At 41.1% G+C, this 11,208-nt stretch overlaps 1 protein-coding gene across 1 annotated transcript in view; it reads right to left on the bottom strand.

Moving 5' to 3' along the window:
* Nucleotides 1-9,374, bottom strand: part of ammecr1 (Alport syndrome, mental retardation, midface hypoplasia and elliptocytosis chromosomal region gene 1) — a 34,348-nt gene extending 24,974 nt beyond the window's left edge. The window contains 1 exon segment of the mRNA NM_001123494.1: nucleotides 8,860-9,374. Within this exon segment, the coding sequence (NP_001116966.1) occupies nucleotides 8,860-9,254 (395 nt within the window). The 5' untranslated portion in view covers nucleotides 9,255-9,374.
* Nucleotides 9,375-11,208: the final 1,834 nt, after the last annotated feature.

Genomic DNA, 11,208 nt, shown 5'->3' on the forward strand with positions numbered 1-11,208 from the left:
ACTTAGCTGGAAATCATGGTCTCCCATCACTGCACATAAAGAAAGTCCTAGAATCAGGGATCCCCAACCTTCCTTACTTGTGAGCCACACAACCATGAAAATTGTCTGTGATTGGCTTTTTGGTAGTCCCATGCCGACTGCTGGCCTGCAGGAGTAAAACTGTCTCTAAAACTTGCCTCCAAGACAAAAATGTAAAAAAAGGCACCTACTTTGAGGCCACTCAGAGCAACATACAAAAGAGGTGGTGAGCAACATGTTACTTACAAGCCACTGGTTGGGGATCTAGACTATAGATGTACATAGGTAACATTCTGTTGCACTAATACCACATTTTAAATTGTAAAGGAAAACTATACCCCCAAACAATGTAGGTCTCTATAAAAATATATTGCATAAAGAAGCTCATATGTAAAATGCAAAGTAAAAATAATTTTAAGGCCCACCCCCCTGGTATCATACCATTCACATGCACAAAAACAAACCAAAGGCACACACACACACGTTAGGTCATGATAGGTCTTGGCGCACCAGCTAGTTTTAGGTTGTACTCAAGCTGGATATTGCTTGGATGTATTTTTCGGTGCATCACTAATGGCTACATTAGAATAGTAGGGACTCCAAGACCTCTGCACCATATTTTTGTTTAGAGCAATCATAAAATATGTAATATTCTTATTGCAGCACTGTCTGAAAACTGAGCTTAGTTTGTGTGCTGAAATCTTTACTATATCATTTTAATTTTCTAAATCATATCATTATTCATATTCAAATGAATTCAGTTAAGTCTTTAATTTACGTTATTTGCTGCAACCCTCAGGCTTGGAATTTAAACAATCTGGTTTCTTAAGTTTAATTACCTCAGAAAAAAGCCAGGAGTCTGAACGTCAGGATGGAAGATGAATAGTACAGATACTAAAGATAAAGTACACAACAAATATGTTTAAAAATAAAACTGAGTCCTCAGTTGCCTGACAACCAGACAGCACTTCAGTTGCAGCCTGGAAAGAACTGAATAAAAATTCTAATAATTAAAAACAAACAGAGTAACAAAAAATTAATTAGAATAAACACAGGAAAAGTTAATCTAAAGGTGAACGTCCACTTTAACTCTAAAGGCTGGGGCATTTTCTGAATTCTTCCAATGCTAATAGCAAATTAGGCAAAATAGTGAGGAGTTTTGTCTAAAAAGACTGACCTTGTATTCCCTCCCAGCCCTCATGTACACCATCCATCTATTTCAGAGTCTGCAGAGGTTTCTATGTAAGGGAAAGCGTTTTTGTTACAGTTAGTGGAAGCCATACTGCATGTTCCATGACCAGATTATTTTAATATGTCCTACAAATAAGGTCTATGGTGCAGTTTCTACTGTTAAAACTGACATGATAAAACAATTATTAAATTTGATGTTCAAAAACCACAAAGAATGAAAACATTTTAATTGCAATCATATCAATAAACGTTTTTTGGTACAGAACAATAGAACTCTCTACAATCTGAAAATGTAAAAGAAACTAAGGCAGAAGTAAACTACTCTTATGACCCATTCTTTGATAAAAGAAGCCTGTTCCCCAATATCTATAAGCTGCCATCAAGGTTCTGGTTTGCCCCACTATTTGCATTTCCAGATTCAGAACTCTTCAGCAGTAAAGCAGATGTGCCTCCCAGCAACCATGTCCAGCTTAATCCAAGCAGGTTTATTAGGCAATTAAAAGGGAATTTCCCTTGTGTTTGTTTCCTGTATGGGTGGGTATGTATGTACAAAAAACTACCCTTTCAAGCTCAGGTATTAAAAGAGACATAACATATATAACAATTACCCCACCAAATCTTGTGGGCAAAAACAAATATATGGTGCTGGATCTATTCTGGGTTACAAATGATCACAAATGGCACCTCTATTGGAGCTCCCTATGGACCCTCTCTGCTCCCTGTCTATCCATGTCCATGAGGGGTGGGAGTGTTCCAACTGTCCCTGAAAAAAGCATAGTAGGAATAGGACAGCCAATCACAGCCCTGTAGTCACACAAGCAAAGACAAGCTTCAGTTCCCTATCAGGTCAGCCTCACTGTTCATTGGTTTATATGCCACAGTGCAGAGTGCTGCCATCAACCAGCAAAGGAAGAAGAACTGGAACAGATAGGTGAAACTAGTAGGGTTTTTGCAGAAATTTTCAAAAAAATCAGCCCAAAATGCAACTCTTTTGAGCAGATTCCTTCTGTTTAAAAGAAGGGCAGTAACTTTGCTAAACAAAACAGTTACTTGGTAAACAAAATTCCCACTGGAAATACCAGTGAAAAAGCACAATATTTTAATTTGCATCAACTGCCCGCTGTTTCATAAAGTGCAAATATTAACTAAAAGTGAAAGAGTTAAAGCAAAGAAAATACCAAGACATTGTCACATATGTTCCAATATTAATATTTACCCATAAGAAGTACATACAGATTTTATTGCAGCAGTTATTTATCATTAACCCCCTTCTTTTGACAAGCAACTATTGTACGAGTGTTAATACATTCCTTACTACGAAATAAATATATAGAAGTGACAATGAAAAGACCACATACAAATATAGATTATATAATATTAAGAGGTCTTATATTATAGCAAATATCTAGTACAATATAAGTACATATTGCTTTGGGACCCGTAAGTCAATGTTTTGGACAAAGGGAACAAAAAAGCAGGCAGCAGATGAATTAGCACCTTATTCCTTATACCTTGTAAAATCCATGCCTAGTTGACTACTGCAAGTGTGCCCAAACTGCTATCTCCTAAACTGGAGCTACTGGGTACTGGAACTAAGCCATTATAAACATGATCAATGTTCTCCCAAGCAGGGTAAGTGTGTGTTCAGGAAGGGTGTTCATTGATTGATTTCTTTCCTCTTTAGGGCTGTGGCAAATGGGGATATGTAAATCGCCGGTCGGATGGCATACACGGAGCCGCAACTTCGGGAAATCGCGGTGCCACGTATGCCATCCCACCGGCGATTTACATTTTCCCCAGTGGGATGGCATTTTGGGGAGATTAGTCATCCGCGACTAATCTCCCCGTGTGTCACAGCCCTTAAACAGAAGATCCTAATTAGTTAATTTACTGGTAGCCAGCAGTTTTCAACAGTCAAAAAATGGAATTGGAAGTTGGGCTGGACACTGCATTGCAAACTAGGGGGTACTTTATACCTGTGTCAGAGGATCATATGAGAAGCTGTTCTGTACAAGCAGACTCCAGTGTTCTGAAACTGCAAAACTAGTATCTGGCATATTCTTAAAATATCATTATCATTGGCATATCCTTAAAATGGCCCCAACATATTCTGTAGCTCTTTTGAGAGATTATGCTTATCAGTATTTGCCTGAGAGACGCTTACAATCTAAGGTCTCTATCATATGTATACATCATATGTATACATATACTATCAGAAGTAAATTATCATTCTTGTATGTGTGGGGGGACCCACAGAAAAACAGTTGAGAGTATTTGCCTTGCAGTAACTTGAATTGTTTCCAAGGGCTGTGGCACACGATGAGATTAGTCGCCACGCAAAAATCTCCCTTGTCGCGGGCGACTAATCTCCAGAAATGCCATCCCACCGGCTAAAATGTACCGTATATACTCGAGTATAAGCAGAGTTTTTCAGCACCCAAAATGTGCTGAAAAAGGCCCCCTCGGCTTATACTCGAGTATAAGTTTTTAGGACACACAAAGCGGCTGGTTCCCCTCGCTGGAAGAAGCCAGCCGCTCTGTGCAAAACCCATCCCCTACCCCACTACTCTCCTGGGAACGGGGGTCCCGGTGCTGGTTCCAGTTCCTGCTCCCGCGCCAAGTCTCGCCAACCCCCTCCAACCCCACAGCCTGTTCGTGCTCTTCTGTGCGTACCAGTAGTGCCTGGGGCGGAAGTGATGTCACGTGCCCCTGCAGATAATCCCGGCCTCGACTTCCAGGGTCCTAGTGCTAGATACTGGTATGTATAGATTTGTATATATCCTAATTATAGTTAATCATAATTGATTGAAGTTAAACACATGTGTGTTTAACTTCAATCAATAATTACCTATAATTAGTACAGTACTAAGTACAGTATTTATTTGAAATATGCCTTTTTTGGTTTTCTAAGTACAGTATTTACCAGTATTAGCAATGCTGACCAGGTATATCCATATCATGTTGTAGCTTCTGATGAAGTGGCGAGAAGCCATGAAACGCGTTAAGCTGGAGGTGTAGTGTATCAACATGTTTTTAATGGATACAAGAATAAAGAATATATTTTTCACTGAAAAGTAGTCCTGGCGTGCTCCGTCTACCAACAATTTTTCTCTATATCCATATCATGTGATCAGCATTGCTAATACACGTGAATACTGTTAATTATTATTAATTACCATAATTTAACGTTATACACATACAGTACGGTATAGAACAAAAAAAAAAAAAACTCGCTACCACCCTAGGCTTATACTCGAGTCAATAAATTTTTCCAGTTTTCTTAGGTAAAATTAGGTACAAGGGAGATTTGCTGCTCACCGACTAATCTCCCCATGTGCCACAGCCCTAAGACCCCAGCGCTGCAAGGAAGCAAGCTATGCTAACCACCAAAATATTAATATAGAATACAGGAGTTACTCTATTTATTCACCATTCTGACCACAAATAGTGGTAACAAGGCACATGCAATTTGAATCAAATATCTATGATAAGCACACCCATAAGTGATTATTTCCCATCACAGGTGTGATGGGCCTGAATCGGCAGCTTAACATGGCAACCTTAAAGCACCTAAAAATACCTTCCTATCCTGAGTCACTGCATGCAAAACACTTTACATGTGGTGATCTAAGGTAACTGTGTTATAAAACACATTCTTCAACATTTTTGCATGATTGCACCAAATCTCTGTACATGAAGTGTTTTACATGCAGCGATTCCAATTGAACGCCCTATCTGTCATGGCCCTTAAAGCCTTGTCTGGTTTGTATCCTGCTCACTACAAAATATGTGATTAAGGCTAATGGGCAGGGTAAAGGCTGCCATACACGGGCTGATTCTAGCTGCCGATATCGGTCCCTTAGACCGATTCGACAGCTTATCGGCCTGTGCACAGGCAGTAAAGACAGGCCTGCCAACTGACATCTGGGCTAAAATCGGGCAGATCTCATTTGGGCAGGTTTAAAAATTAGTCGGATCGGGGACTGCATCGGCTCGTTGATGCGGTCCTTGAATCGACAAATGTCTATACCCATCATTCTAATTCAATCATTTGGCCCCAGGCCCAAACGACCGAATTAGCCCGATATCGCCCACCCGTAGGTGGAGATATCAGGAGAAGATCTGCTCACTTGGCGATTTAGATTAGTTGGCTATGGCAGGTGACTAACTTCCCCCAAATGCCTTCTTCCTTGCAGGAAACTTCACTCACTTTACTGTGTGCCCCTGCCCTAATAGCTTCCTTTCCACAAACAAACAATCTGTCAAACCTTTGTTTCTTTTTTAACAATTTTATAACTGCCTTCATTTTCCACATAGTGGGCTGATTATTACACATTTAAGACAGTACTAAAAATATGTATAATACAAGCATGTCTATGAAACCCTTAAGTAGGTTTAGTTTCATAAATATTCTCTGTAGGGCCATATTCAGATTACAGGACTAGAGCTGATCAGCCCTGTCACAGTACCGCTACTGGCATGTCTTTATGTGTTCTATAACGGTCTCAACACAATGTCATGTTTTCACTGATCTTGCTTTTTTTCTTCCTGACACATGAAAATCTGACCTCATTTTACATTTAGAAAATTTACTGAGAGTTGGCACGGCTGGCCTTTAGCAACCTTACATTAGTAGTGCATGTATAGTTACAGGCAGAGCTTTTAGATTTGATCTCTCAAAGAACTATTCTAAATGGCTTTTTTAATGCCATGCAAAGCAAGCTTTTTGGACATGGAAGATATGGCAAACACCACAAATACAAATATGCTTATTTCTTAAAGTTCCTAAGCAAACACACCATATGTACAATTCAGATAAGCAGTTACAATTTCTAAAGTTGTTTCCGATTGTGTTGCTGCTGGCTCATTTAATCTGCAGTCAACCACATATTGGAATTATATAGAGAACAGTACTTCCCATCCCAACCTGTAACTATAAAGGTGGCCATACACGGGCAGATTTCAGCTGCCGATTCAAGTCCTTCAGACCAATCCGACATCTTATCTGCCGTGTATAAGCACTCCTGATGGGCCTACCCAACTTATATCTGGCCTAAAATTGGGTAGATCTTGATCGGGTAGGTTTGATTTTCTGTCGGATCGGGGACTGCATTGGCTCACTGCGGTCCTCGCCCTGTTGGCGCCAATGCACCCTGTTGTAATTCGATAGTTTGGCCCTTGGGCCAAATGATTAATTTAGTCCAATATAGCCCACCTTTAAGTGAAGATATTGAGAGAAGATCCACTCATTTGATGACTTCTAACAGTCTTACTTTCCAGAGGGGACATTTTTCTTGAAATATGCATGTTTTAGTGTATAATAAGAAATATTTATTTTAAAGGTTGTTCATTTTTTTAACAGGATAACTGCGTTCTTGAAAAATACTATCTAAAGTGTTAATTTACAATTATTCTATTTGGATTTATTCTAGCTTACATCTAATAATCACAAAACTTCCTATGTGCCTGGAAAAAGCCTAAGAGAGCCAAGATGCTTCCAAAGACTGGCAATCTGTCAACGGTACTTCTAACGGGCAGCCCCCCATTTGTGTTTAAAAGGCAACACCAAGCAACTTGTTTGGTAGCCAGGCACTGTATGCTTGGCACTTTAAACTGGATCAAAAGATCAACACACTCATGCATGGGTGTTTGGAATTGTGTTCAATCCAGTGTACAATTTATAGTGTAATTTAACCATAGTTAACTTCACTAGGAGAATCAAGCTGATTGTTTCAGAGTTGTGGTAGGGGAGTTATGCAAGCACAGGGAAAACATATAGACTCCATGGAGACAATGCCCTGGATACAATCACACCAAGGAAACCAGAACTGCGAGGCAACCACGCCCCTTTGCTGTCTATTAAACATTAAATACTATGTTACTGCGCACAGTGTTCAGGTGTGTTATGAAGTGCAGCTGCTCACTGCATCCAAAGCATCTCCAAGGTGAGGGTGCACTGAAGTACAAAGACAATGGAGGCACACTTTCTTTGGTCGGCCAAGTCCTACTCAATTCATTCGCTTAGTACTGTACTGAAGCTGACCAGTTGGCGAGGTCATCAAATGAGCAGATCTTCCCCATCACTGGCAGGCAATATTGGGCTAACCCAATTATTTGTTGCCAGGGCCAAAAGATCAGATTACAACAATGGGCATATGGGTTGTCTGGGTAAGGCCCACATCAACAAGTCAATGCAGTCCTTGATCCAATGGGAAAATCCAAGCCTGTCTTATCGGCATCTGGGTCAGGTAGGCCTGTCGGAGGGACCCATACATGGGCAGATAAGCTGCCAAACAGAGCTGAAGAGCCCAAATCAGCAGCTTAAAAATGCCTGTGTATGGCCACCTATGTGGCTCTGTCTTCTTTGCACTACTTGATGTTTAAACCCTATGCCCTTACAACTGAAACTTAAAAGATACACCTATAAAAGTAACCATAAGCTCAACATTGCTTTGAGGGCTATGATCTACAAGGTACCGACAACTCCTAAAGTGGCCCTTACACTGTGACAATCACCAGAAGCCCCTAAGGCGGTTTCACTGGCGACTACTGCAAGTGACTGACTACAATAGGTGTTCTTTTATACGCCGCTGGAGTTTTGATTGCTTTAAAATATTATGTCTATGTAGCACTTAAAATGTGTCTGGTAAGAACAAGAGGAAAGAAAAAAAACTATGGTTTGTTTAAACCGTTAACTAATTGTAATATATAAAGTCAGGGCACTGTGACAAGGCAAAACTAACTTAGAAACATCCATCAAAAATTCCTCTACAACCCCCAAGCCCGACCTTGACATGGCACGGAGCAGCCAGTCCTGATATATTACATGATTTGCAGTGTGCTGCAAATGTTCATGTCAACTCTACCGATATGAGATTCATTTTGATCCTCTTGTTGAAGACTGGAAGCTCTAACCAGGAGAGGCTTTCCTCACCCCTCCCGTAGGGCTGCATTTGCCTTAGCTGCTGTTTACATATATTGCTTTATTGTGTATACATCCTACTACTAAAAAGCTACGTAAATAATAGCAAAACAGTTAAAGGGCCAGAACATACCCACACTTTATCCCAACATGACCAATACAAGCAAATTTATGCTGAAAATATATTCTACCTATTCTTTTATGTAGGTAAAAACACTTTTTTCATAGTTTATTTATAAAGTAGTAAAGGGGCATTGTTTTGCTTACGGACACTTTCCTCGTCTGTAACTAGCTGAATTAGTTTAACTACACATGATAAGCTCCTAACATAAACAAATGCCCTTTATAAACCCCCCTTGTTGTGACTGTTTTGGTTTTACAGATAAGCAAAAGTGCATTATGCAAGGATTTTCTGTCTCTGTAGACTGGTAATCGGATTATCTACATCACAAGAACAAAGATGTTACTTATAATCATGGAGTAGCTTTAGTTTCCCTGGTTATCCCACGAAATAAAACCTTTTAGATGGTGGGTATGAAAACAATAGACAGAAAGTATCTACACCACAAGCCCCATTAATTGCCCTTATATTAAACAAGGGGGTACACTGCACCTTTAAGAAGAGCGAGTGCTTAGCCCTGGGCCCCACCGGCTTCCATCCCCCCTTACCCCCCTCCCCCCACCAATGACAGAGCCTTGCCCAGGCTGGTCCCACAGCCGGTACTTACTATGGATCATTGGTGAAACGAGGTGTGCGGGGTGGTTGGTACCCATACAGGTGACAATACAAAACGTCGAAGCAGAAGCAGCACATCTCGGCGGACACCACCATCTTCCGAGAGCCGGGGCTGAGGCTGGAGCCACAGCCCGGGGAGAGAGTCCCGCAGCCCGGTGAAAGGCTGTTATTACAGCCCAGGCCGTTCACTCGGCTGCTTCCCCCAGGCCCGCTTCCTGAGCCTCCTAGCCCCAGCTCGGCCCCGCGGCACTGGCTCTCCCCACTACAGTGCGGGCCGCCCGGACCCCCTGATCCAGAAGGCGGAGAGCTGGAGAGTTTCTGCTTCTTCACCCCGCAGCAGCCCGCCGCCATCTTGGAACAATCTCCCACGCACCGCTTCCGACCCATGCTCCGGGGCGTCCTCCTTCACTGCGTGATGACGTCACACGTCGTCTCCCGGAGCCCCGCCCCGTACTGTAAGTCCGGTTACAAAAAACACCGCCTTCTAGCTGCAGATTCCGCCTAAACGTCTGACTGGAAAAATGTCATTCACAGGCGGGGGTCTCGCCCGCTCTACTTGTCAGTGAATGATCTGATGGCTGGCAGAGCCTGCACAAAGAGAGAAAAACAAGGAGAGGATACATTAGTGGAAAGAGCTCTGAGCGTTCCGACCAGGGAAAATGTTAACCCAATCTAAAGGAAATGTAAACCCAAAGAGAAAGGGTTCTGCCTAGTGACAAATACATTCTAAGCAAGTTTCTAACATATATCAATATCATTAAAACTTACAATGAATTAAGGGCTATTGGCAAATGTATTTGCAACTGAAAGAAGTAGATTTCTGTCTCTAACTGCACCGCTAGTTCTGAGAAATGGGCTTTTTATTCTGCTGCTTTCAGCAACAACATCAGAACCAGCAGTTGTGTACATTTACTTAGATATATGTGGGCATAAGCCAGAATATCACTGTTCTGTGGGGCTAAACTTTATACCAGCGCATATTAACTCTTTGTTCTGCCATTGATTTAAAGAAATACTGTCAATGGCAAAACATTTTTTTCAAAACACATCAAATAATAATAGCGCTTCTCCATTTCAATCTTGCATCGAAATCCAGATTTTTTTTTTTGTATTCAATTTTGAAATTTCACATGGGGCTAGCCATATTCTTCATTTCCCAGGGTGCCACAGTCACGTGACCTGTGCACTGATAAACCTCAGTCACACTTTACTCGATCTACAGCTAGACAGCAGCTCCCAGCAGATATCAGAAAAGCACTGTATAGTAAGAAATCCAAATCCCGCTTGGGATTCCTCCAGTTAAGGTGCCCATACACGTTATCGCCAAGCAAAGAGATCTCCTGATATCCCCACCTATGGGTGGGCGATATCAGGAAAATGTAAGCTAATTCGAATTCTAACGGTGGCAATGGCACAGTCGGTTCAGAGACCTCATCAACGAGCCGATGCAGTCCCCGATCCTACTGAATCTTTTAACCTGCCCGATTCATATCTGGCCAATTTCCCGCTTGGGATTCCTCCAGTTAAGGTGCCCATACACGTTATCACCAAGCAAACAGATCTCCAGATATCCCCTACTGAATCTTTTAACCTGCCCGATTGATATCTGGCCAATTTCAGGCCAGATATCGATCGGGTATGGCCATCGTTTCTGCCCCTACACGGCCGATAAGCTGCCAAATTGGTCCAAGGGACCAATATCGGCAGCTACAATCGGCCCATGTATGGCCACCTTTATATGGGAGTAGAAGAAACAATAGGCTATCTGAAAGCAGTTCTAATGTGTAGAACTGGCTCATTCTGAAAGCTTAGATTCAGGCACAATGCACTGAGATGGCGCCTACACACCAATATTACAGCTAAAAAATACATTTGTTGGTTCAAGAATAACATTTTAAATGGTAGAGTGAATTATATGCTATGTAAACAGTGTCATTTAGAAATACATGTACACCATAAAAATCATGACAGTCTTTGAAACTGAAAGTATATTATTGAGAAAAAAGGCAGGTTAAGAAAAACAATCAAATTTATTTAGTATTGATATATCACATTAAAATCAAATTAAAAACTTGGCTGGCCAGCCTACCTTATTCACAACCACATATAGTTACATCCATTTAAAACCATAAATGCACTGTATTAAATTGTTTAAGAAAAACAATGACCTTTTGGTACAAATGAGACAAAAACTGAATGTAAAAAGTAATTTTATGCCCCCAGGTAACTACCATGCCACTGGTCTTCAAAACATCAGTAGTGATGGAATAGGATACATTTACTCACATTGGTAGTTAATAAACAGATTAATATTTGAAATGGAAAAAAATAATTAATTTTA

This window comes from Xenopus tropicalis, chromosome 8 (genome assembly GCF_000004195.4).
Source record: "Xenopus tropicalis strain Nigerian chromosome 8, UCB_Xtro_10.0, whole genome shotgun sequence".
In the NCBI taxonomy this organism is placed as follows: Eukaryota; Metazoa; Chordata; class Amphibia; order Anura; family Pipidae; genus Xenopus; species Xenopus tropicalis.